This window comes from Microtus pennsylvanicus, chromosome 5, assembly GCF_037038515.1.
Source record: "Microtus pennsylvanicus isolate mMicPen1 chromosome 5, mMicPen1.hap1, whole genome shotgun sequence".
NCBI classification, from domain to species: Eukaryota; Metazoa; Chordata; class Mammalia; order Rodentia; family Cricetidae; genus Microtus; species Microtus pennsylvanicus.
This window is the reverse complement of record NC_134583.1, coordinates 117,309,422-117,336,990: the sequence shown is the minus strand read 5'-3', so window position 1 is coordinate 117,336,990 and position 27,569 is coordinate 117,309,422. Positions and strand designations below refer to the sequence as shown.

The window sequence follows — 27,569 nt, the reverse complement described above, 5'->3', positions numbered from 1 at the left end:
CCAACCCAAGAGCAGACCATTCAAAGAAAACGCCAGACATTCCAAGTGCTTTAGATAGTGCACATTCACCAGGACACCCTAGACAAATGTCAGCCAATCAGGGGTCCTGAACCTCAGAGACCCCTCACCCCCACCTTTACTATTATAAAAACCCAATTCTAATTGAGCTTGGAGCCCTCCAGTTATTCCAATACATTGGACATGCGGAGAGACCGAATTTGCAAACTTGATTAAAATAAAGGCTCTTTGCTTTTACATATGTGACTTGGTTTCTTTGTTGGCCTTGAGGGGACTTTGCGGAATTGGGCATAATACTTCCAGGATAGGCTTCAAAGCTACAGAGAAACCCGGTCTCGGAAAAAACAAAAAACAAAACAAAAAACAACCGGGCTACACTGGTGTAGAGTATCTGCTCCAGGCCCATGTGTTAGAGGTTTGGTTCGCAGCCTCTGTTCTGTTGCTGGGAAATGGTAGAAATTTTAAGAAGTGGAAGATGACTTGGGATGTGTCCTTGAAAGGTCATCGAGACTCTGCCTAGGTTTTGGCAACTTGACACAAGCTAAAGTCATCAGAGAGGAGGGAACTTCATTGAGAAAATGCCTGCATCAGATTGGTCTGTAGCAGGCCTGTGGGACATTTTCTTGATGGATGATTGATGTGGAAGTGTCTGGCCCACTGTGAACAGTGCTATCTCTGGACAGGTGGTCCTGGGGGATGTAAGAAAGCAGGCTGAGAAAGCCATGGAGGAGTAAGTCAATACGCAGCATGGCTAGCTTCTCCTTCAAGTTTCTACTTCTTGCCTTCAAGTTCTGGACTGTGACTGGGATATGTAAGCCAAATAAACTCTCTCCTCCCCAAGTTGCTTTTGGTGGTGAGAAGCATGAATCTAATTAGTCTTAACAATAATAACCTGGAGTCAGATATGGACGGTGAAGACTGAAAGATCAGTGAAGAGAATGAGATCTAGGGCCCATCAGGCAGCTAGGACCAATGCAGAGCCTGAAGCACTGTTGGCTTGAAGATTAGGGTTCCGCCAGGGTTGTTGGGGTTATAGCATCCTTCAGGTTCCACCGTGGCAAGTTCTTCAATTCACACTACTTTTCCTCAGCCTCCTGCGCCCCCGCCCGCCCACCAGCTTCACAGAGAAACAGTTTCGTATTATTCTCCTTAGTAGAAGCTCAGCTATAGCTTTAGCTCCCTGTATCCCTTAGTTCAGGACCAGTCTGACCTTGTCAGAGTACACCCCTGCCAGCCTACCCTCTCTAGGTGTCTGTTATCCCATCTGGAGAGATTAAGAATGTAGGTTCCATTCACTGTGACAATTAAGAAACATAGCTACCAATGGCTTTATACCTGCTTCGTTGCAATGGATTCTGGGAAAACTACTGTGCCTGCAGGTGAATTTTGTGTATCAAGATCCCAAAATGAACTTTTCCTTCTTGCCATAAAAACCAATGATGCTTAATAGCTACACATTTTAAGAGATGTATTATTTATTTGTGTGTGTTCCTGTTTGCGTGCATGCCTGTGTGTGTGTATGTGTCTCTGTGTGTGTGCCTGTGTGTATGTATGTGTGTGCCTATGCGTGTGCATCTGTGTGTGTCTCTGTATGCTTATATGTATGTGTGCCTGTGCATATGCCTATGCTTGTGTGTGTGTCTGTGTGTATGCTCTCTGAGGTCAGAAGAGTGTGTCAGATACCCTTGGACCTAGAGTTACTGATGGTTGTAAGCTAGTTACCCCAAGAGTGGTGGGAACTGTATTCCTGTTCTCCAGAAGAGCAACAAATGCTCTTAACTGTTGATCCATCTCAACTTAGGAGGGTAAAACCGTCTTTTCTCTCTTTCTTAGGAAGAAAACACTGTGGCTTGGTAGTCCTAAAAATCTATCTTTTGCTTTTATTGACACATATACCAATATATAAATCTATATACTAATTATTTACCACATTAAGAAAATTTTGAAACTACAAAAGCTGTTTTTAAGAGAATGAAGGCAAAAATTAATCATTACAGTGAAGCTTTCTTCCTTTCACTAACTCAGCCACCTGGAACAAGGGATTCTGGGAGCCACATCACTAGTCCTGTGCTCCATCTTCCCATCACTAACACAGCCACCCAGAACAAGTGATTCTAGAAGCCACATCACCATTCCTATGCTCCAAGGTCTCTAGTATCTGCTGTCCTTTAGAGCAATGGCTTGTGGGAATGGAACTGTGAACTGGGGTCTAGACCTCCCTTCTCTTTAAAGGTCTCTTCATTGGGCTACTCTGGTAAGTGTGAGGGTTAAATCAGAGCCGAGTTTTAATATTAACCCGAGAACTCTTCTTAGGAACAAGAGGAAGAAAACTTAGGAGTGTTAAAGAGAAAGTGGTCTGGGGACCTAGGTGGCCTCCTGAGGTATCAGTTGACTTTCATCTGGGATGAGCTGAGGAAAAGCAGGGCCTGGCCTTGACCCAAGCCAGCTTCCGTCAGACTCACCATCAGTCTACAAACCAGCTCCAGAGTGCAGTGGGAACCGGTGTGAGCTCGGAATGGGAGGCAGGCTCGAGTTTTGGCAGTTTTCTATGAAGTCAGTTCTCTTAGGTAAGAAAGTTTTCCAAGTTCTAATCTTGCTCTTAAATCACATCTTCATACCTTTCCTTATGAGGGACAGTAAGCAACTCTACAGTGGGTACTAAGTGACAATTGGCACTTCTCAGGTATGCCTGATCAAGAGGAAAGGAATCACCAATGTCAAATGATGAGGGCTATTAAACCTCAGTTAATTGAGCTCACAGAGAAAATCATAATTGTTGAAAGTTAGTTTATCTTGGCTGGGTGGCGGTGGCACATGCCTTTAATCCCAGCACTTGGGAGGCAGAGGCAGGTGGATCTCTGTGAGTTCAAGGCCAGCCTGGTCTACAAGAGCTAGTTCCAGGACAGGCTCCAAAGCTACAGAGAAACTGTATCTTGAAAAACAAAAACAAACAAACAAACAAAAAATGACTCATTATTTGTCACTGCATTGACAGTAAGGATAGCAAGGTACTCGGGAACTCATAGCTCCCAAACTTGTTTGGAGATTAAATGGGTGGATAGCTACAAAGTGCTTAGGAAGGAGCCTGGAGAGCGCCAGTGCCCAGGGAAGAGCTAACCCGAGGTTCTGGAATCAGGATTGCAAATGCTGCGGTGTTCTCGTGCTCTCTCTCCAGTTCCGAGCAAACCTGAATGTCAGCCTGTGAAGCTGCAGGCTCCTAGAGACACAAGCCCCAAGTGAGGATGGTTGCAGGGGGTGGGGTGGGAGCACCCCAGATGGCCGTGGGTGTTGCTTTCTTAGCAGCACAGCCCCGTGGCACTGAAACAAATGAGCTGTCTGAGCCAGTCTAGTCTGCCATGGCGGCGATTTTCCAATGGGTTCCATTGCCATAATTAAAGGTTGTCTCAGGCAAACCACCAGCGCACCAAGGTGGATGCAGTGATGGGAAGAATGGCTGCCTGCCTTCCAGAATGCCTGTCCCTAGCCGCTAGTCTCCCAAGCAGGTGTTCGGTGTGGGCAATATCCCAGGAGTCCTCGGGGATGAGCTTCAAGTAGCCTCTGAGCTGAAGCTACACTTTCAAGAGTCTCTGTTGTCACCGTGGAGGAACTGGGGGAGAGTGAGGGCGTGTGTGAGAGCAGGTCCCTAGGATGTGGAGGTGGTGACCCCAGTCATGAAAATTCACAGTGCAGTGTGCTTTTCCCTAATTCTGTATCTTGACGCACAGAAATATACACTACTGGTCTCTTGCCACATAATGTCATATGCTGCTGCCTTAGAATTCTGACAATAAAAAGGCCATCACTAGAATTGAGCCTATCCCAGTACCCTGCCCTAGAATTTACTGAAACTTCTGAGTCTGCCAGTATTTACTTAGAGTTGTAAAAGTATGCCTGCACGATACCAGGGTACTACTCAGAAGAAAGCAATTCAGAGAGGGTCTCAGTACTTAACAGCTTTTATAGCGGCTGAATTACAAGAGTAGGCCACTATGTCTGGCTTTGTTTGTTTGTTTGTTTTTAATGTGCTTTCTGGGGGCTTGAACTCAGAATCTAATGCATACAAGGCAAGCATCTTACTGAACTAAATTATCTGTACTGACTTTCAAATTGTCTGTAAATTAAACCCAGCAAAACAGATATATTTTAAGAAGTGATAAAAATGCAATGTCTCTAAAGGAACAGACCTAGTCTTTGCAGCAGATCTAATATCAGGCCAAAATGGAATGAGTTTGGTTTAAAAGTGTGCATTCAATTCCAACTCTGCAATTGGAGAATGGGAGCAAAGGCGGGGCTCTTCAGAATCTCCTCCACTCCTCACTTCAGATTATATTATGGTTATTTATTTGGCTGTATGTGTGCAGCGCTTGTATGCATGCATGCACACGCCACGGTATATGTGTGGGAGGTTGGAGGATAATTTACAAAGAGCTAGTTCTCTCCTTCTACCATGTGGATCCTAGGATCCAGTTCAGGTCATCAGACTTAGCAGCACCTTTACCCACTGATGCATCTTGCTGGCTCTAGGATCCCTTTCTTCTCTCAAATCTACACCTTAAATCGTGTACCAGGATCTGGTCAGCTTTGATGAGGGTTCTCAGGTTCTGCTTTAACTGACACACTGGAGCCTTCTCTGGATGGTTTGCTGAAGACCTGGGCAACTTCCGACTTTGCGGCCGAAGAGAAGGGGAGGAGTGTCCTCTCTGGGCATAATTTACACGTTCATTCTCATGCCTCTAGGAGGGCAATGCCACTGCCCAATCCTTCCATGAGGTCACCTGGCAACCACAGTGAGAGAAGGGTTGAAACCGCTTTATAAATTCTCCCTGTGCTGTACACAGGCCAGAGGGCTTGCTGACAGCACCTCGCTGCTGGAATGCTTGCCTTTCAACTGGAAAGAACTGGTCGAAGGTGGAGAAAGCGCTCTTTGAAGCCTAAAACCTTAAAGAAACAAACCTTGTTCATAAGCAGTAAATATAGTGGGAAATGAACTAGATGTACTGAGCAGGCAGAGACTTTGGGTTTCAAAAGCTGCCTGCTCCATCCCTGAAGGGAAGCAGGAAGTACACCTTCAAAAGGAGCCTAAGTAGAAGGGAACGCAAAACCCGAACAGGGCGAAATGTTTGTTTTCCAATTCCTCTACCTGTTCCTTCAAGGTGAGATGGATCTCACTCCTCTTCAGGGCTCTTACTCCTTGTAATGCTTAAATTGCCCCCCAGCGATGACTTAGCAAGGCCCATGCATTGTTTCCGCTTTTGTACATCAAAATAACGGTATCACGGATTGGGTAAAGATGCAAGAGACCTAAGGGTCCCATTTGTTTGACCTAAGCCTGCCCTCAGAGACAAACCTCCTCCAATAAAGTCACTCCTCCTAAGCCTCTCCAAACAGTTCCACCAGCTAAGGAATGTATAAGTCTATGGGTGCTATTCTCATTCAACCCACCACTACATATGGTAGTGAATAGCCATTTCACCTTTTGTGTGTTTATTTTATTGCGTTTTGTCTGAAAAACATTCTGCAGAACTAGACTCTATGATAAACACTGTATAATATTAATTCTACTCCATAACCATCTTTATATCATATTTTACCACCAACTGGAAGGGCATTGCAAATGGTGTTTGTACTATAATGACCATAGACAAGCCTTGAAAGAATAGTATTGGGTTATATAAAATACCTTTGACTTTCAGCTTCCTCTTGTTGCAATCCTAAAAGCAAGAGACAATGGGGCCTGGTAGGTATAGCAGGATGACCACATGGACACACTAGAAAGCAGGTTCTAGGAGCAAGTATTACTCCGCTTCATCAGGGCTTAGAACAGAGCTGAGCAACTGTGAGATTAGCTCAACATGGACAAAATGAGTATGACACACAGATTTCTCACATCTTCAACACAGATGAGGCTCATTTTAGGTGTTTAAAAAAATCGCCACTGATTGATTGAGTAGCCAATCCAATTCAGAGACTGAGCTGATTTTTTTTTTCTTGGTTTCTCAAGATAGGGTTTCTCTGTGGCTTTGGAGCCTGTCCTGGAACTAGTTCTTGTAGACTAGGCTGGCCTCGAACTCACAGAGATCCACCTGCCTCTGCCTCCCAAGTGCTGGGATTAAAGGCGTGTGCCACCACCGCCTGGCTGAGTTGGTATTTTTATAGTTACATAAGAAATCAGTTCAATAATCATGTCTCCTGCCCAACATTCTGTTTCTGATCTGGGCCTGGTGCTGCAGGCCTGTAATCCCAGATACTCAGGTATTTGAGGCAAGAAAATTGTAAATTCAAAGATTGTCTAGACTACAGAACAAGCTCAAGACCTGCTTGGACAACTTAGTAAGATGCTGTTTCCAAATAAATAATAGAACTGGGTGGTGATGGTATACATCTTTGATCAGCATTAGGTGCTGATCAAGTTCTCATGTAACCAGGAAGCATGCTTATATTTCTTCATGTTTCCCAGGAGACAGTACTGTCTGTAGACGGAAGTTTCTCTCCCACCCAGTTCCACAGTGGTTCAGTTCCAAAGAAACACACAGAGGCTTATATTAATTATAACCTGTTTAGCCTATTGGCTGAGGCTTATTATTAACTGACTCTTATAGCTTAAATTAGCCCATAATACTTGTCTATATTTAGCCACGTGACTTGGTACCTTTCCTCAGTGAGGCATTCTCATCTTGCTTCCTCTGCATCTGGCTGGTGACTCATTCTCTGCCTTTCCCCTTTCCATAATTCTCTTAGTCTGGTTGCCCTGCCTATACTTTATGCCTGGCTACTGGCCAAACAACATTTTATTAAACTAATATGAGTGATAAATCTTTACAGTGTACAAGAGTGTTTTCCCACAGTAATTGTCCCTTGTTTAGAATGACTGCTGTATCTTTAATTACCCACCAAATAATTAAGTTTTTCAGGTTATAAAATAGACCATTCAAGCACTACATAGATACTGCCTATGGTTACATCCTGTTTAAATACATATAAAGTCAGGACTTATATGGTGAAAGAAGAACAGCAAACATCAAATTAAAGGATATAGTCAAACTTACTATTCTCCAATAAAACTCATTTCAGTCATCTTATTCCCCTACATTAGATTGCTTTTCTAATTATGCTCCATCTGGGCTAAAAATAGCAATCACAATCAATTTCCTGAGTACTTGCTGTCAGATGACAGAGAGGACAGCGAGTGTGCATGGAGAGAAAAAAATTTGAGTTCTTAAATTTTCATGGGCACTCTTAACCTTCGGAACCAAACTGAATTCATGGCTCAAAAACAAAGGTAGGGTTATGGCTCAGTGGTAGAGTGCCACATAATGAATACAAGGCCTCGGGCTTGATCCCAGCACTGCAGAATCCCCAATAAACCCAAATCAGCCCAACAAACAAAGTTTGAAAAATAATAGCAACAACTATACTTACAAGTGAATTAAAGACTTGAGTCCCCGGAAAGTATGTCTTGAAATGGACTTGATATTGTTGTTTTCTATGAATCTGCAAGAGGTGACAACAGTTTTGGTCAGATAGCCACAGGAGCCGAGGAGTACCTGTCCTGAGTCAGCACTGAGGCGGGTGGGGGGGGGTTGTCTTACTTACAAATATTCTAGATGTGGAAGACCGATAAAAGCGTCATCACTGATCACATCAAAGGAGTTGGATGTGAATAACCTGCCCAGAAAAAGTGCACAGTGAAAACCGTGAAACTGTCAGCCTATTGGTCTTTACTGCTTTGGTCCCTTAGAGAAACAGCTGGAAACAGCTGGAGCTTGACACAGATAAATGTTTGTTTTCTATAGTGTTGTTGATACAGAAAACCATGGCAGCTTTTCTCACTCCTAGCTGTCCCCTCCTGAAATGCTCACTGAAGGGGTGCTTGCAGCCCCTCTCTTCAGGTCATAGGCATCAAGCATCCTAGGAAGCATTTGGAGACACAAGCCGAGCAAGTAGGCACAGGTACAGCCAAATCTAAGGCAAAGACACTAGGGGTCATTTTCATGAGAAAACAAGCTCTGGAAACTTCTGGAATGTCTTGAAAGGCCCAAATAATGGAACAGTGGGAGTTTAATGCTGGGAATTGTGGGAGAATTGTGGCCCCATTACGCTGTGATAGCTCACGGCAAGTATAGTGAGAGGACAGTGGTCACAAATAGCAAACACCAGCTAACCTCCTTTGAAAACACAACAGGCTGAAGATGGAAAATAACGGCACTTAGGAGGCATTTGAGGCTGTTTTATTACTAAATAATTAAAAGAAACACTTTTACTTGGACAAATTTATCAGCATTTTTTCAAAATCACCAAGGAAAAAGGACATCAACAAATCTATCACCAAACCCTGTTGAACTCTTTGGAGAAGGTGCCAGGTTTCTAACCAAAAACCTAAAACCAGGCATTTTTAGGCTAAATAATTGAATTGTATGCCAGACAATTTAATAACAATGTAATAAGTCTGCTAATAAATCTTGTAGTATTTTTACTTTGAGAGTGTAGGCCAAATGTAACTGCCAGTAATTTATCAAGCGACTTCTCTCTGAGCCTGTTAACCAAGGAGATTAAACCAGGAGATTTTACTTTGTGAAGTACTTTGAAATGAGCAATTTATGTGATAGAATAATCAGGGGAGGGTTAGGCATGAACTGAGTAGAAACCGATAATTTTCAAAGCTGAAGGATGGGAACACAGGTGTGAATTTTATGGTCAACTCTATTTTTAGAGACTTGAGATTTTTTTTTTCCATATGAAAAATGGAGGTGGAGGATGAACCAGCCAAGTGAAACAAAATGACCTCTTCTGCTTCTTCCCAAACTATCAGTCCTGGAACGGTGTTGAGTTCGCTACTAATCCCTCTTCCCTCTGGCGTCATGACTTTTTCAAGTCACTCACGGACTCTGCAAAGCCAAGAGCCACTAATCACACACATACTACAGCCTGTTCTTATTAAAACGAAGCACGAGGCTCATGACTCCCGTCACGACTCTGGTAATTGTCTCCTCTCATTTTATGGTTCTGGAAAGCCACACGACACGATGCTCAGCCTCACTCCTAGGTAAACTGACATCCAAAGGCTGGAGCAGGCTTTGTTTTGGTCCTTAAGGGCAGCAGAAACAGGGATGAGGGGAGTAAAATAGAGTAGCGACAGATACAGATAAGTGCCTCTCAGGCTCGGCAGTTTGCAAACTGCCCTGCGGTTCACTGGGGACACTCCAAGGTGCGGGAAGAAATAGCTCTTTCATCAGTACCACCCCATTAGGTTATATCAGAAGCAAGACAGACTGGGAATGGGTACCAGTGGGCATCCCTTGTCTATGCATTGTCTATGTGTGGCACAGAGATGAAAGATGGGATTTCTTCTAGAATTTCTGTTGGCCTGTGCAGTATTATCCTTAGTACAAGGATACGTGATAGTAACTGCTTCATTGTGAAGACTGGACAAATATTTGTCTAACAAAGAGGCTTTCACTTTACAGCACATTGCTAGATTACAACACTGGATGTAATCTTAGAGCCAGGACTTGCCCTTATTTGTTTTTGTGCCCCCCAACCCTATCCCATTTCCTGGTTTTGAAAAGAAAAATGTTTGCCAAACTAAATTTCAAAGGTTAAAACCTCTGGCTAAAACTATAACTACAAGCAAAATATCCTAAGGAAAGAGGTCAGAACTCGATAAAGCACATGCTACGTGGTTAACAGAGAAAGGACAAAAGGCAGCTGAACAAATCTATGTAGGTAGACATCAACACAGTGGTTGTTCTTGGAGGGTGCTCTAACTGAAAGCAAGCACAAAGGCTGTCTCTAGGGTGATAATAACATTTGATTTCTTAACTTGGGTGCTGGACCCAAGGGTGCTTATTTGTAAACAAACAAACAAAAAGCCATTGAGAAGTAGTGTGCTTGTGATGGTGACCATGTCTTTATGTATAATTATACTTCAATTTAAATTTTTCTTACAAAAGCTGAAAAAGTTGCTCTGGCTGAGATAATAATGAATATCATAGGTTTTTTGATTCTAAAATTCAATACTGGTTTCTATGAACATGGGATTGTAAAATTATACATATATTCTAAATCTACTTGGGTGGTTTATTTATTTTATTGTTCAATATAAATTTGAAAAGACTCATGAATAGATCATATTCTATTAGAAAAATAAAACTCAAATCCTTAATTTTTATAGAGTCTTAGAAATACATTTTATTTCACCGGGTGGTGGTGGCACACACCTTTGATCCCAGCACTCAAGAGGAAGAGGCAGGCAGATTTCTGTGAATTTGAGGTCAGCCTGTTCTACAAAGCTAGTTCCAGAACAGCAAGAATTAAACACTATCTTGAAAAAAAAAAGAGAAAAGAGAAAGAAATATTTTATTTCAACATTATGATTCGTAATTAAATCAGATAAATCAAGTATTCTTCTAACTCTGTTAAAGGAAATGGTACCTGCTGTAGCCCATGTTCATACAAAACAGTTCTAAGACAAAGCAGGACGGCTGTGTTCTATTTACATAACCTCTGTCCTTTTCCATGGGTGATTAGGGTAAGAAAGACATAGTTTTTCCCTCTGACTAGCCAGTTCCTAGATTGGGTAGTGTTCCACCATCCAAATGGCCTGGCTCAGAAAAGTATTGGCTAAGACAATAACACCCTTCTTCAGTTTATGGAACTGACAGCTGAAACAAACTCAGCCTGCAGAGGGGCTAAAGAAGCACTCTTGGATCAATGACAATTAAGACGTGTGTACAAGGACCACATAGGAACTGACCGCATATGGAGCCCTCACAGAGGGAAGAGTGTTGAAGGCTGCATGGGGAGATGCCTGGATCCGTGTCACCTCCAAACAGCGCTTTTCAATCTTGGATGCACTTGGAATCACCCAGCGAGCTTAAAAATACTGACAACTCATTCCCACTCTCAGGGATTCTGGCTAAATTCTACACTTGGAGTGTGGCCCAAGCTATTTTAAAGCTGCCTGAGTGGTATGTTCAGCCAGGATGCATAGGGAGAAGCTTCTGGGTCAGTTGTGATACCCCGTGTACTCGTGGGGACCAAGAATCTTCTGATCCTTGTAGCAGTTGATGTGGGTCATGGAAGGGCTATGGGTTTTCCTGTCCCCCAAATACACATAATGTGAGTCCGCAGTCATATGGATCAGATGGGACAAATGTCACCACAGGAGCCATGCCCTAGAGTTGTTTGTGAGGGGACACAAGTCTGAATGGCCTTGTTACCCCGAGCAGAGATCAGAGGTTGATATCCCGGTCTGTAGAGGTCACATGTGGTTTGCCTCTGTCACAGTCCCATGAGACCTCTGAAATCTCTGCCACTTCTCTCTTTCTGCGGAAGGGAAAAACCAGGCATGTTCCCACTAATCTTGGGAATAATCTATCTTGGGATAGATTGGAGTGCCTTGACTGCTCTAGTTCCCCTAAGGGATAAGCATGTTTCAATATGTCATGAAACAGGCTGTGGGAGGAGTGAGGATAATTTTTTTTAAGCCAAGGGCGTGTGTTTCCTTGCCAGGAGGAAGACCTAGAAAGACTGCATAGAATGAACTGAGAAAAAAAAAATCAGAGAAACAACATCCTTTACAATAGTCATAAAATAATATAAAATATCTTGGAGTAACTCTAATCAAACAAGTGAAAGACCTGTATGACAAGAACTTTAAGTCTTTAAAGAAAGAAATTGAAGAAAAGATATCAGAAAATGAAAAGATCTTCCATGCTCATTGATAGGTAGGATTAACATAGTAAAAATGGCAATCCCACCAAAAGTAATCTACAGACTCAAGGCAATTCCCATCAAAATCCCAACACAATTCTTCACAGAGCTTGAAATACTCAACTTCATATGGAAAATCAAAAACCCAGTATAGCTGAAATAATCCTGTACAATACAGGAACTTCTAGAGGCATCATCATCCTTTACTTCAAACTCTACTATAGAGCCATAGTAATAAAAGCAGATTGTTATTGGCATAAAAACAGACACATGGATCAATAGAATTGAATTAAAGATGCTGACATACATTCACACATCTATGAATGCCTGATTTTTAACAAAGAAGCCAAAATTATATAATTAGAAAAAAGAAAGCTTCTTCAACACATGGTGCTGGCATAACTGGATTTCATGTAAAAAAAAATGCAATAGATTCACATCTATCTCCCTGCACAAAAATCAAGTCAAAGTGGATCAAAGACCTCAACATAAATCCAGTTACGCTGAACCTGATAGATGAGAAAATGGGAAGTAGCCTTGACTGCATTGGCACAGAAGACTATTTCCTGAATATAGTATCAGTAGCACAGACACTGAGAGCAACAGTTAAATGGGACCTCCTGAAACTGAAAAACTTTTGCAAAGCGAATGACACCTGTCAATAAGACAAAATGGCAGCCTCCAGAGTGGGAAAAGATCCTCACCTATACCCTATGTGACAGGGGGTTGATATCCAAAATATATAAAAAAAAAAACTCAAGGAAGCTAAACATCAAAATGCCAAATAATCCAATTTAAAAATGGAGCACAGATCTAAACAGAGAATTCTCAACAGAAGAATCTCAAATGACAAAAAGATACTTAATAATTGCTCACCATCCTTAGTCATCAAGGAAATGCAAATCAAAAAGACTCTGAGATACCATATTGCACCTGACAGAATGGCTAAGATCAAAAACACTGGTGACAGCTTATGTTGGAGAGGATGTGGAGTAAGGGAACACCTCCACTGCTGCTGGGTATTGACAGAGGTTTCTGTCCCACCAGGTCCCACATCTGTTTAGTCCCAAAGAAATCACACAGAGGCCAACATTAATTATAAACTGGTTGGCCTCGTATCTCAGGCTTTTTATTAACTCTTATAACTTATATTAGCCCAAAATTCTTGCCTGCGTTAGCGATGTGGCTTGGTACCTTTTTTTGGTGAGGAAGTCACATCTGTGTCTGGCTTCTTCTGTGTCTGGGTGATGACTGCAGACTGAAACTTTCCTCTTCCCAGAATTCCTGTTGCTCTGCCTCTATTTCCTGCCTGGTCACACCACCTATACTTCCTGCCTGGCTACTGGCCAATCAGTGATTATTTAAAATACAAGTGATAGGGTACAGAGCATTGTCCAACAGCAGCTGGAAGTGCAAACTTGTACAGCCACTTTGGAAATCGATATGGCAGTTTCTTAGAAAATTGGGAATCAATCTACCTCAAGATCCAGCTATACAAGTTTAGGTATATACCCAAAGGATGCACACTCATACCAAAAGGACACTTGTTCAACTATATCATAGCAGCATTATTCGTCTTAGCCTCAACCTGGAAGCAATACCCCTCAATCGAAGAAGGATAGGGAAAATGTGGCACATTTACACAATGGAGTACTACTCGGCTATAAAAACAAAGACCTCATGAAATTTGCAGGCCAGTGGATGGAACTAGAAAAAAAAAGATGATTCTGAGTGAGGTAACCCAGACCCAGATAGACAAACATGGTATGAGATGTACTCAGCCATAGGTGGATATTAGATGTAAAGTAGAGGATCACCAGCCCACAATCCACAGCCCCAAAGAGGCTACATAACAAGAAGGGCCCAAAGAGGCTAGATAACAAGAAGGGCCCAAAGAGAGATGCATTGGATTTCCCTAGGAGGGGGAAGTAGAAAAGATCTCCTAGGTAAACTGGGGTGGGGGTTGGGGAAAGAGAGCCTCCTAAGTGCTAGGATTACAGGTGTGCACAGCACCCCAACTTAATATAGTTTAATAGATGACTGGGTTTTGTATTGTGGCATGCTATAATGTAATTGTCTAATAAAAATTCCAGTTTTTAACTGCACACTCCCTTTGGATACAAACACTTTTCCTGTCTCTATTTCCCTAGATGGACTAGGAGTAGATTTTCACTGGATGTAGGATGTTTTTAAGTCCCTAGTTTTTATGCAAGCTTTGCCAATCACATGTTCAACTCTGGAGTACAGGCCTATTTCATCATCTCTTCACTAACATTTATTTATCACTCTTTCCCTATGAAAAATGACTTCTTAATTCACTTGGGACTTAGTCCCATGTATAATGTAAAGTGGATCATTTCCTTGGCTCTTTCCTAAACATTCTGTTTTTTGTTCACAATTAAAGGACCTCTACCTTGTGACTGTTGTTCTTTCCAAATGGCTACCATGTTCCTAGCTTTTTTCCTCCCAATAGTGAATTTTGGACTTGCGTATTATACCCACTGTTTCTTAATATAAAAATTATTTTATTTTTCATTATTACTTATTTTATTTCCTTCTGGTATCTATTGAATTTAACAATCATATTTTTATTCTTTCTCTATAAACATGAAAACATGGAGACATATGACTTCACCACTGTGTAAAATATCAAGCAAGTTTTGATTAGTAATAAGCTTTTGATTACATATTTCATTTAACCATTATTTACAAGAATGCTTTCTTTCCTTTCTCCCTCCCCCCTTCTCTTTCTCTTTACTCTTTTCTTTTCTTTCTTTCTTCCTTTCAAGACAAGTTCACACTATATAACCCTGTCTGGCCTGGAACTCACAAAGATCCATCTGTCCCAGCATCCTGAATATTATAATTAAAAGTATGTCCTACCGTGCCCAATTTAGAATAATATTTTTGAAACTGCCTTTTTAAAAACAAGCTTTCATAAATTTAATTGGCAATATACACTGTGGCGAGAGGATATGACTTGATGTACTAAGGACTGACCCCACCCTGCAGTCCTTTCTTCCACTTGCCTCTGTATGGCTGTGTATGGAGCAAGGCACAGCTCTTCATCAACAAAACACTTTAGTGCCGTGGCCGTAATGTTGTTGGTGGCTGGGGTCCTAGTCGGATGAAAGCTAAGATCAGCTTTCAAAAGAATAGGCAACGTAGTCACCAGGGATCTTAGATTAAATAGAACCTGTCGTCAGCAGCCAAGAAGTGAACGAGGGGCAAGGGGTCTGAGAAGCAAGGTCTGGCTGTAGGCATTCAAGGCTAAGGCTGCCCTAGGAGCAGCTGACAGTACAGAGACAAAGGTCCATTCAGAGAGAGGACAGGGCAGGCACAAAGAGTCCAGAAGTGGCTTCTTGCCCTGGTTTCTTCTTCCAAAGGCCAAGAAAGGAACACCACAGAAGGACCAAGCTTACATCTTGATTTCCTATTTGGTCATAAATCGTCTGTGTATCCTAATGCATTCCAGTTTCTGTCTTATTAAAGGAAGAGACTGGATGAGAAAGTTTCAGAGGTTACAATTAATTCTAAAGACATGTGAGTCTAGGTTTGTGACATTGTAGGCAGATAAGCTGGGATGGAGGTGGCAAAACAGGGCGAGTGCCATGCCTGTGAGAAAATCTCATTGTCCCAAGTCAGGCTGCTCACTTGGCCCTGTCCCGAGACCCCTGGCCCAATGATACTCACTCAGAACCTCTGTACCGCCTGAACATCTTGACTGCCATCAGAACTGTCATGGGCCCCTGAAAGGCCCGCCCCCACTTTTACCTAGAACAGGTTCTCCTAGCAACAGAGGAGAAAAAGACTTTCCTCACCCATTCTTCTCCTGTAATGGACAAAGGAGAGAAGAACCAGCAGTGGCCCCGGTTGCCACCTGGATATGGAATACGGATCAGACTTCAAAGCGTGTTCCTGCCACTTATTGCATGTTAACAAATTAAGAATGAATATGCTCGCGCTCTGTTAAAAATGAGAATTATAATAACAAAAGGACTCCCTGGATGAGCCTACAGAATCCTGGGAGAGAATGTAGATGAGCATTGTCTCTGGGGCTTCTGCCAGGGAGCAGCTACACAAAGAAAACAGGGATGAGAGAAACTCAATTTCAGGGAAATCATCCTTGCCAGGTAAGACTGGTGGTATGGTCCAAGCTATCAGGCGTCCACGGGCAGTGTATGAAAACGCACAGTACATATTCAGGTTCCTATGGGTCGAGGCATATGTGTACTATCTATGCATTAAGGAGAACAAACTGCATCCATTCCAGCTGTTGGGGGCTGTGGCAGCACTGCTGGCGGGACTTGTCAAAGCCTTTAGAGCCTCGCTAAACCAATTCAGACCCTTTGGTTGTTGGTAACGTTCATTATCCAAAAAGAGCAGGGCTGGCTGAAGAAGAATTAACAATAGGCTGGTGATTCACATCAGCTAAGCGCCCCTGTTCTGAGTGCATGTGTCATATGAATGATTTACATTAGAATATTTTAAAATATGCTCTTCAGACAGAGGAGCGCTCAAGTGGGAAGCAGTGATGAAGAGCACATTGTTTGACAGTTATTTTTGACTCTCACCCTTGAAAAATATTTTCAGTGGAATTCAGCTGATCCTCAAATTGTCTGCCGAAAGGTGTGTGTGTGTGTGTGCGTGTGTGTGTGTGTGTGTGTGTGCGTGTGCTCTAAAGACATAAACTCTAATACCACCTTAGACAGGGGAAGAAACTGAAGCTGGCAGAGGTTAAGCAATGTGATCAAGCTGTATTTTTTTTTGTCACGAGTGGGCCAGGATTAGAATATAGATTTTAAATCTGTAAGAGTTCCCTGCAGACATGCCCACCCCTTTATGATATAGTTCATTAACTCTCATCTCAGTATATTCAAAATGCGTTCTTTCTAGAAACTGGCACAGCCGCTCTCTCTCCCCATGTTTATATGATGTCATTATCTAGCTCCCAGGAACACCAAGGAGTGATTTAAATTTGATCTAAAGTCGGATCTGTACCAGACCTCATCTTCAGCAGCTCAACGTCTCTTTTATTCTCAAATGCATGGCGATGTGGGTTTTATAATCTCCACTTAAAACATAAAGAAAACCGAGGTGAAAGGGAGTAAAATAATTTAAATCTTGCAAATGGTATAGGTACAATTCTGCAATTCCTGCATGATTGTCGCACTGGAACTGGTTAACGTCCATGAGCACAGCTAGCTTCCTCACCTTGGTCCTACCAGCTCTGCCCAGTAGCCATAAGCTGGAACAGCTGACCAATATTTCCCAGGCTGCATAAGAACTTCCAGGTACTGGGAGGGTCACACAGAGAAGAAATGGCAGCTGAGCTTAGTAGAGTGGGTTGAAGAAACTCATCCGGGTTTTTAGCTCTGCAAGTCCTTTCTTTAAGTAGAGCCTCTTCAAAGGGAAATTAAACATGCAAGTTCCCAATCTCATTGGTAGCAGGACCTGTCAATCACTGAAATCTACACAACCTGAGTCTCCCATGGAACGTATCCAGGGCAGCTCTGGCTCAGTGACAAAGTAAGCAATAATGACAAAACTCACTTCCGTTAAAAGCAACAATACAGCGAAAGCTGCAAGTCATTTCCAAGTAGATGAGCTAGACCATCAACTTGGAGGTTCCCTAAGGAAGAGACAGACATATGCCAAGCTGCTTGACCAGGTGGATAGGCTGGTGGTGAGGCACGACTCTAACAAAACCGTTTTGAGTCATCCCCTTATGGACCAGATGGCCTCATTTCTCCTTTAGAATGATAGACGTGACCCGTCCATGGTTTGCCACCATGACTCTTCAGAACAAAGTGAGATCTAAATAAGTAAGCTAATAACTGAGTTTTGCGTCTGGACATTTTCAAGAGACGGTCCATAAAACCCATGTTCTAGGGGAGGTTGAGAAGAATTGAACAACTTTAATTACGGAGTCTTCTCTAAGTCAAGGTGCAGTGTGAGCAGCCAATCAGGGATGGAGATGCAGTTGTCCTCACTGGAGCATCCAGCCCTCTCCTGGCAGAATAACGGTTCCCCTGGCCACGGGCTTGGAGAACACTGCATTAGGATGGAGCGCCGAAGGAAAGCAGGGCATTTTCTTTTACTTGTTTTCTTTCTTTTCCTGTCAGCTTGCCTGCCTCTCTTTTCAAGCAGGGAGACCAGAGCTTAAACATACAAATGAGGGTGGAAACCTAGGCAAACTAGGAAGGCCTTGCCAGCGATGCTGCTGCTCTTTCAGAGAGCATTTGGAACTCCTTTGCTGTCATTGTCCCCAGGAATCGGGGCACATTTCCCCTGAATAACCTTGTTAATGGCAGAGGTTGACCCTTTGAGAGGGGGTTTGGTTTGGGGAACAAAGCTACGCAAAGTCAAACCTGCCCGAGATTATTCCTGTCAGAAGGAAGTAAACAGAAGTGGTTAACAGTAAGGGCGAAGGTTTCAGCTCCGCTTCTGCAGCTTATTGGGGTTCAACAGACAGTGAGGGGCTGCCTGGGCTTACACTCGCTCTGTGCTCGGTACTTCCTCCAGAGAGAATTCTGTGCACTTGGGAAGGTCGTGATGATTAGAATATAATAGATTTTTAAAAATTGTATTTGAATGTTTATTTTTATTAGATGTATTTATTTTGTGTGGACGAATATGTAGGTCCACCATGTGTGTGCATTGCCCACAGAGGTCAGAGGAAGGTCTTGGAGCCCCTAGAACTGGAGTTGTAAGTGGCTGTGGACAAAAGGTATGGGAGCTGGGAACTGAACCTGGATCTTCTGCAAGAGCAAGTCACCTTAACCACTGAGCCATCTCTCCAGCCCCACAGAATAGAATAGAATTTGAAGACTGGATGAAGCTAAGGTATTATTACCACGAAGGCCCTAAATGCCGACCCATGCTCTGTTTTGCCCTTGTCCTGTTTAGAATCTGCTTTTCCCTAAAGGTTAGGAGGACAATGACTACATGTTCATGAACCGCATTGCCATTAGCAATAATCCGTGAGAGACAAGGATGTCACTTTTAAGTAAGTCATATCTTCTCTGGGTTGCCTGCCCCTACTGCTTTCTATTGTCTCATACCCAAGGGCTTTCTTCGTTTATCTTATCACCCCAAATAGCATTTGAGTTTTAAACCCATAACTTATGTTTCCGTTGCTGTTTTATGCTTATAAAAGCTGAGGCCCGGGGCTGGAGAGATGGCTCAGAGGTTAAGAGCACTGGCTGCTCTTCCAGAGGTCCTGAGTTCAATTCCCAGCAACCACATGGTGGCTCATAAAAGCTGAGGCCCAGCAACATTGTGTGCCCTACCCAATGTGACACCGTCCATTTATGGTCAAAGTGGACTTCAGACTCCTGTGTCCTAAATCCTAGTTTAGACCTCTCTGCACCCTACTTTTGGGGCACTCATCTGAGGAATAGCTCAGATTCACTATTTTAAGCAAAAATGGGACATGTTTTACAAACTGTGGTTCTGCTTATTTATTTATGAGGAAGAAGAAAGAAGGTTAGACATTTTTTATAAATAAACAACATGCATTTCTTATTTAAAAGAAATTGAAGGCAAGATTTCTCAGCCCGTCCTGACAGAGACCTGTGCATAGTACCACAGAACCTTAAAGCTGGGGTTGTAGATTGACTGAGATAATACAACAGGGTCGTAGTGGGAGGCTACGATAGGTTCAAAATAAGAAAAGAAAGAAACCAACCACGGTCAGAAAGCCAGGTTTTGCTGATTTTAATCCCTACTGCTACCCAATTCAACAGATTCTATTGCATATTACACATTTCATACTCATAATATCAATGCCTTGCTGTTTACTCCAAATCATACAACTAGTAAGCATCGAAGAGGGAACTGGTACTCAAGAGTGTCTGACCACAAAGCTACTAATGCTTGCCTCATTGCCAGCTCACCAGGGAAGCAGGGGCGACTTCATGGCTCCCACAGAGAAGCCCCTGCAACAGTACCACTGCCCATGTTAGCATCTCCACTAGCTGGCATCACTATCACCACCAATGCCAAACATGGTTCTGATCGCAGATGACCAGGGTGACCGTGCATGCAACATGGTTCTGATCACAGATGATCAAGGTGACCTTGCGTGCCAATCCCATTTGTGCCCCTCACAATGTCCAGCCTTGAACCTGCTGGACGGTAGGATCCCCAAACCCATTTACTCCAGTGAGAATCTCCTGCTCTGGCTTTGTTCCTGCTTACAGCTACACAATAAATACTCATCTCCCCCGGTCCCCCGGGTCACCAATAAACACCGATTTTTCACTAAGCAGTTACAAATAAGCTAGAAAATTATGTGTTCATGATTTTCTCATCTTAGTAATGCATCTCTGCTGCGTCTGTTTGGGTGTCCCTCTGGACAGGGTAAATGGGCTATTTACCCTTCACAGAAGAGAGAAACATTGGCACCTGCAGGCAAGCGAAGAACCCAGGAAGCTAAATGGGAAGCAAAATGGGGGGACAAAAGGAGGCTAAAGACAAAGGGGTCTCAGAGAGGCTAGATGCTTTGTCTCTGAAATGCTGGCCATCTCTCTAGAAGAACTTTGAAGATCTCTTCTCATTAGTAGTGTGTGGATGGAGGGGGAGAGTTTTTAGGTCACTTATCAGTGACCTACCATTTCCTGGTACTCTATTAATTTATGTGAAAGTAGGGTATATAAAACTTGAGAAAGGCTGAAACCATGACCAAGGTCCGAAAACAAAATGCATAGACTGTGGCTATGGGGATTGGCATCAACAAATACATAGGAAGCAAAGTTTGGCCTTCTATAGTGCCAAGACTCTTCCCTAAGCATGGCTCACTGCCCACCCTGGATGTCAGTCACAGACTAGATATAAGTACAACTAAGTAACTTCAGTCAGTATTAGAAGCATCCAGAACATGAGAAACCAGGCTAGGACAGAGACTCCTCATTCTCTCACGTGGTAGTCCCTGGTGTATACGGGGAGGGAGAGGCTAGGGTCAGTGTTGTGAACGACAGTCCAGAACAACAGGAAAGAGCCAAGTGCTATTAACATCAGCTCAGACACTCTGTTTTTCTCCCTTCCTGGGAACCATTAAAAGCTTCCAAGCACTTGGGTGGCACAATGAGAGCTATTGTTGCAAAGAAGGTAACACTAATGGCGAGGACTCTGATGGAAAGCTGGGGGTGGGGGCAGTGCTGCAGAAGCCTGGAAGTCCCTAGGCAGGAAAAGTCTGTGTGAAGAGGAAGAGGCAGGTTTTAGGGTTGGGGTTGCTCACAGGGGGACTTCCCAGGTGAGAGTGGGCATCAAGGGAGGAGGGGCAGGTCACCGTCAGGCTTCTGGCCTGAATAACTGGAAGGGTAAAATGTGCTTTTCAATGAAAGCACACCTCCCACAGAAGCGGTTTGCACCAACGGAAAATCAGCTCATGGGGCTGGGGTGTAGTCGTTTAGTTGCTAGAATGCTTTCAGAGCGTGCATGAAGCCCTAGGTTTGATTCCCAGCACCACAGGGTAACAGAGTGTTGTGACCCAGTGTAGTGGTGTGGGGGTGGGCGTGGCAGGGTGTGACAACAGATGCCTTTAATCCCCATACTTGGGAAGTGGGGGCAGGAGGATCAGGAGTTCAAGATCATCCTTGCTAGACTGAAGAGCCAGGAGTACATAAGACACTGTCTCAAGAAAGGAAAGAAAGGAAGAAAGAAAGAAAGAAAGAAAGAAAGAAAGAAAGAAAGAAAGAAAGAAAGAAAGAAAGAAAAGAAAAGAAAAGAAAAGAAATATTTGTTAAAAAGCTAAAGAAATCATGGACATTTAGAGTTAGGTAGGGGAGCTTCATAGACAGAGCTGCATCAACGGCACCTGTTGGACCCAGACAAGACATATTCACCTACATGTAACCAGCTAGGAAAGTGTCCTTGCACCCCTGAAGCTGACTGGTCTAGCTTGAGTATTGCCATATTTTGCTCTCATTACTTATAGTAGAGAACCCAGCAGCTTTAAAGAGCCAGAGCTCCCATGGGTATTTGCCTCATGAAGAACTGTGATAAGAATAGGCTTATTTCTTGTTCACGATATTTGCTTTTCTATTTGTTTTGAGTTTTTGATTTCTTATGGACTATGTATCCAGGTGTCAATTGTGGAATAATTTTGTTAAATTTAAATAGTTTTAAAAAACAGAAAAACTATTTTTATCTATATCAAGGTAAATTATGTGTTCTACCCAAGACTAAATCTCATCGGGAAAAAAAAATTGGTTATTTTTTTCTGGCCTTATCGAATTTGTACAGTTTTTGTTGTTGTTGCTGCTGCTGTTCTGTATTTCTGGAATTCATTGCCAGAAAATAGGAGTGTCTTAGGAGTTGAAGGGCCTTAATTCATTAAAACGCCATAAACAAATAGCAGCATGACCGCATTTTATTCTCTGAGTCTCCCATCATGAGTCTTGATCACTGGGGATTTCAGTCTATAGCTGGGAAGGAACAGGACCGTAATGTGTGAAAACACATTTCTCCAAATTGCGTTCACTAAAAGTACCACTTCAGCACTGAGAGCTACCGGGAGCACACAATCATGCTCACTGGTTATGCTTCAAAACTGGCCCTATGAAAAACATGAAGAAAATGACAGTTGCTGAGGAACCTTTTTCCCCAGAAAGGATATTTTAAAAGAATGTTTTGTACAACTTATCTGATAAATTTTTATTGGCTCATTTTAATTTCTCTCTCCTCCCTAGCAGAGTGGGGCTTTTATTTTCTTCTTCTCCAACACAGCTTACTGCATAGCCAGCCACAATTTACCAGCATATTCACCCCAAATACTACATAGAAGTTGGGGTACCTCATTTGTTTCTTGAAGCACCTGAGGGTGACATTTTAAAAAGAACTTCTCATCATCCCTCATGTGGAAGGTCTGAAGAAGCATGTGGGGCCATGAGCACACAATCAGATTATTATGGTGGGTGCTAGGGATAGGACACCACATCATAGACACCATTCTTTTTTTAGAGGGTCTCTCTGTGTATCCGGGATGGCCTCAAACTCCGGATCCTCCTGTCTCAGCCCTCTCGAGCTCTAGGATTGAAGGGATGCGTTACCACACCTAGCTGGAACCAGGCATTTCTTGTTCTATTCAAACAGCAGAGAAACCAACTGCCTTCCACAAAGATCAAACAAAATTGATTATAAAATTTTTCTTCGCAGACATATATATGATTCATCTAGAGATCCATGGCCTAGAATTTATTGTCAACCCCTCGTGATGCTGGTGGCCTTGTGGTCTCCCTGTTCCAATGGCGTGTTAGTAACAGGTAGGGTTCTCAGGGCACAGGGCAGCACTGTCCACAAGACACCTCTGTCTGCGGTCAGGGCACATCAGAGCCATTTATTCCTTTACTCGGTAAAATGATTTCATTTGGCCTGTTCTTGAGACAACGAGCAGGTTGCACAGGAAACGGTCCTTAGAAACAGGGTCCCAGAGCCTATGGACAGACTTTGACTTTTGATGGTTTCGCATAAGGCCAGTGTGGCCAAATCTGCCCCGTTGAGGTCAGCTAACATGAGGTAACTGAGGACATACAGGACAGAGCTACCAGCTCCTTTGTTATTTCTGAAACCTGAACTGCTTTTAGAAAGAAAGGCTGGAATGTTCCATAGGAACTCAGAGCATGGGACAGAGGAGCATGGCACACACTCGGTGTGGGCTATTTAAAACCAGTCCCCTGGCTTCCCTCTGTGATTCTAAATAGGTGAAATCACATTACCCCGCAGCAGCCGGTAACTATTTCCATGACTGCCCAGCGTCTGTGCTCAGTGTGGCTGGGTCCACCCAGTGAAAACAAAGTAGAGTGTAGTCCAGGCTCTCAATGTCCAGCTGATGTCTACCTAGTGTCAGAGTGACAGACACTGGGGTGACTGAGAATGCTGGGAATTTAAGGGCTGATCTAGTGGACTATCCCAGGAAGAGGCAGGTGCCTGAGCACGTTAAAAACAAACAAACATTTATTTACGTGACCAATAAACAACATAAGCAGAGCTGATCACTTTCTCAGAATCAGCACAGACTTATAGACATTGCCCCTCTGTGTCTTAAAAAGAAAAAAAAAAACTCTTAAAATTCTTTTCTTTGACATGTTAACACTTTCTTTAATCAAACAGATAAACCCGTAGGAATTCTGTAGTTAATTGGCAATCGCTCAAAGGCACTAGCCAGGGAAAGGACATTAATGAAACTCGTTATATAATGTCAAAACACCCGACAAGTTTGTAAAGGTAATGGAACAGTCAGGCCAGTGTTGGGATTTCCTGCAGACCACACGAGATATGAAGGAACTTTTAGCATTTTATCTTGATGTAAAAATTTAAAGCTGTAGCCCTTATAAAACACGTACGACTTTGCCACATCCAATATATCACGTCTTGAGCTTGATCTGAAGCTGCGTGTGGTGGTTCACACCTTAGATCCCTGGCAGTGGGGAGGTGGAGGGCGGAAGAGCAACAGCTGACGGCCAGCCAGTCAAAGTTGGCATGAATTATGTGAGACCCTTTCTTAAAAATAAAAAAAAAAGTTTTATATACTTAAATTTTTCTCTGATTACAGCTCTTCAAAATATGTCTTATAACTTCCATTTTGTAGCTAAGGAAGCTGAGGGGAGGGGACATTCAGTCTGCACAAGACTACATAAAAGTTCCAAAGAATGGTGGGCTGAGATTAGTAGCATGAAATTTGAACCCAGGATTCTCAGATTTCAAATTTACACTGTTTGCCTAGTATAAATGAACTCAACAAAATGGCTAAGCGGGGAAACAAATACAAATCCAGAAAGCAAATAAACCAAAGCCTGCACAGTTACGGTATCTCAAATTCAGTGTATTGACAGCTGACTCTACCTTGGAAGTGTCTCTCTGCCAACCCAAGATTGATTCTGCGGCATGGAAGACCCCTGGCCCTCATGTGATACCCCATTAAGAACTAGAGTCCAATTGCCAAACATTACACATCAGAACAAATTATCCATATTTCATTACGCCTGTGAAAAGATCTGATTTCCTAGCCCAAGGCTATTTTTGAATATTTTCAGGCATAGACTGAATATGTGGTTCCCTTGTGGCCAACTCAAAACACAGAGCATGGGGTATTGCTGTATTAATATCATCTTTCCCTCACTGTGAGGGGACTGGTGATAAATTAGATGAGATTAGAAAGCAGTCTCTGGAGAACTGGTATTTTAAGGAATTACCTAGAAAGAACCAATGGTGTTTTCCCCCTTCTCGTTCTCCCCACATGGTAAATCATACAGAGGAGCAGGCTGCCCCAGATCCCCAGGAAACAACATCTTGTGTGCATATGTTATGGGCTCTGCATTGACAAATCCAAGAACTCCAGCGCAAAATGACCAAAGTTCCCGAGTTAAAAATGAAAGCAATTTCATTAAAATTGGTAGTCTTGTGGCGACATCCCAACAACTTCATAAACAGCCATTAAAGAAGACGGCGTTACAGGTTAGCGAATTTAACCCGTGCGAGAATCAACCTGCATTGTGGGTGTGAAGTTACAAACCACCCTATCTGCCTCCCACCTCACTGATAGTCTCCCCCTTTTCAGAAGCATCACCACATTCAACAGAAATAATATTCAGCTTATTTTACGAGAAGGCTTATCCAACTATATGCCATATTAAAAAGCGTCGTGATAGAAAGATTTCTCACAAGAGCTGCAGCGATGGTGTGAATAAAAAACTCCCTCCTGAGATTTCAGTGAAGCCAGATCTCACAAAGGATCTGAAAGAAAACAGAACACACACACAAAAACAAACAGACACACACACAAAGAGACACACACAGAGAGAACAGACCTTATGTTAATCCGATTGATCACAACAGTTGCTGTTTCCACAGTATTTTATAAAGTAGGATTCTCTTCCTTCCCAGATGAAGCAAGAGAGAGATCAGCTGCTTCAGGTACCTCAGAATAATGTCTAGGGTGGGGGCTCGCTAAGCGTGCTTGGTAGCAGCTTATGGAAATCACAAATTTTAAATACAGCAAAATCTTAGTGCTGTCAAATGGCCAAGCATGCAAGAGGAATCTCTCTCTCTCTCTCTCTCTCTCTCTCTCTCTCTCTCTCTCTCTCTCTCTCTCTCTCTCTCTCTCTCCATGCCCCCCTCTCAGAATCCATACAAACCCCCAAATCCACCAGCTGGAATTTTTTTCAATTGTAAATTAGATATCAAAATGCTTACGGGCCTTACAGTGAGATAAGGTCAGGAGGAACGGTGCGCGGAATGGACCTGGCATTCTCGCATAGAGCGTTATCTTTGGTACAAGTACACACGGCAGGGCATTTTGGCTTCGCTGGTTTCTTCCCCTCAGTCAGCAACACCACAGAAAAGAGGCATAGGAAATAAGCAATTCTTTTCAGGGGGATGCAGGCATTTCCCATCCTTCTGCTTCTTTCTGATTCCATGCAGTCGAGAAAATCTCCCCACACATGAACAGGGCTTCTGGAATTCAGCTGCGGATTGTCTTGCTCTAGGAACAGGTCACACGGGAGTCCACCCTTCTCTGCCTCTGTATCTGCTTTTTCAAAACAGGGACCTCCAGCTGATTCGTGAGCTGTTCCTCGCTCAGGCAGAGCACTGCTGGGGGAAGAGACCTGTGAGGTGCTGCGAGATGGGAGCGAGCCAACTGCTGGAGGAAAAGAGCCGGCTCGCATCACAGAAAACAGTGAGCGCAGAGCAGTCTTCGAAGGCAAGTGAAGTGATGTAACAGAAAATAAACAGCGTTCTGCTTTCACCGGGAGGCCCTTTAATTGTTACCAAAAATAGGACAGCATTATGTCTTATTAGTGGGTGGGTGGGCGGGCGGTGGAGCAGTCATCCCAGCATAGGATGTGGGCAATCTGGGGGAACCTCTGGGAATTTGCTTTTCACGTAGCAAACGACCTCGTAAGAAAACCTAGCTTGGGGGCCAGTCTTGGCTGGGAAAAGGAAGTTAAATGAAACTCTGTCTGCAGCTCAAACCATTCCTTGCAGAGTCCACCTGGCTGATGCCACTGTTGAAAGATCAACCCGAACACATGGAGACTGTCACTTTCAGAGGAATGCGTGTGAGCGCATACTTTCCTGACACTCACCAACTAGTATGAATTATTATTTTTTCACAACCCCCCACCACCATACACAGCCTGCTTCTCCTTGCACGGTGAGGGAGGTGACAGAATTGTAAACCGTCTCTGTGTATAATCCATTCTCCTCCCTGCTTGCTCTCTCCTCTCTCTCTTTTAGGCAGAGTTCATTCCAAAAGGCTGGGACGAACTCCCTGCCAGCAGGAGGCAGCCAACTCCGGCTTCCTGGGGCTTTGAAAAGGGGCCTGGCTCACCCAGCCGGCTGTGACAAAGAGTGGGGAATGCTGGAGTAAGCAGGAAATCAGGCTTTGAGAGCTCAGGTCACTTGGAAGCTAGCTGATTTCACAGATAGCAGAGCTATCACGGCTGTGGAGTGGGGACGCTAGGGTAGACGGTCTTGTCATGGCTATGAGAATCAAACAAAAACCACAGGCTCTTCCCGGCATATACCAGAGGAAAGAGGACACTCCCTTGGAAAAAGAAATTGGCTTAATGACAAAATCAAGATGACCTGGCCTTGAGGTGGGGTTGTCCAGTCCAAAAGGGTGAGAAGATCCTTAGGACAGTGGAAGAGAAGGTCTTTACCACTCTGATGACAGCCATCCCTTAAGGTGGCCACCCTCTTTGGTATGTTAGGCATGGCTCTTCCTCTTCTGGCTTCTTTTTTGTTTGTTTGTTTGTTTTTGGTTTTTTGTTTGTTTTTGTTTTTTTAGTTTTTTTGAGACAGTCTTTCTCTGTAGCTTTGGAGCCTGTCCTGGA

General features: G+C 43.3%; 1 protein-coding gene across 1 annotated transcript in view; it reads right to left on the bottom strand.

Moving 5' to 3' along the window:
- The window catches only part of Lgi1 (leucine rich glioma inactivated 1), a 40,606-nt gene extending 13,618 nt beyond the window's left edge, over window positions 1-26,988 (bottom strand). The window contains exons 1-4 of the mRNA XM_075973946.1: window positions 25,936-26,988; window positions 25,396-25,467; window positions 7,612-7,683; window positions 7,438-7,509 (exon numbers count right to left, since the gene is read on the bottom strand). Of these exons, the coding sequence (XP_075830061.1) occupies window positions 7,438-7,509; window positions 7,612-7,683; window positions 25,396-25,467; window positions 25,936-26,399 (680 nt within the window). The 5' untranslated portion in view covers window positions 26,400-26,988. The remainder of the gene's footprint in view (window positions 1-7,437; window positions 7,510-7,611; window positions 7,684-25,395; window positions 25,468-25,935) is intronic.
- Between the last annotated feature and the right edge of the window lie 581 nt (window positions 26,989-27,569).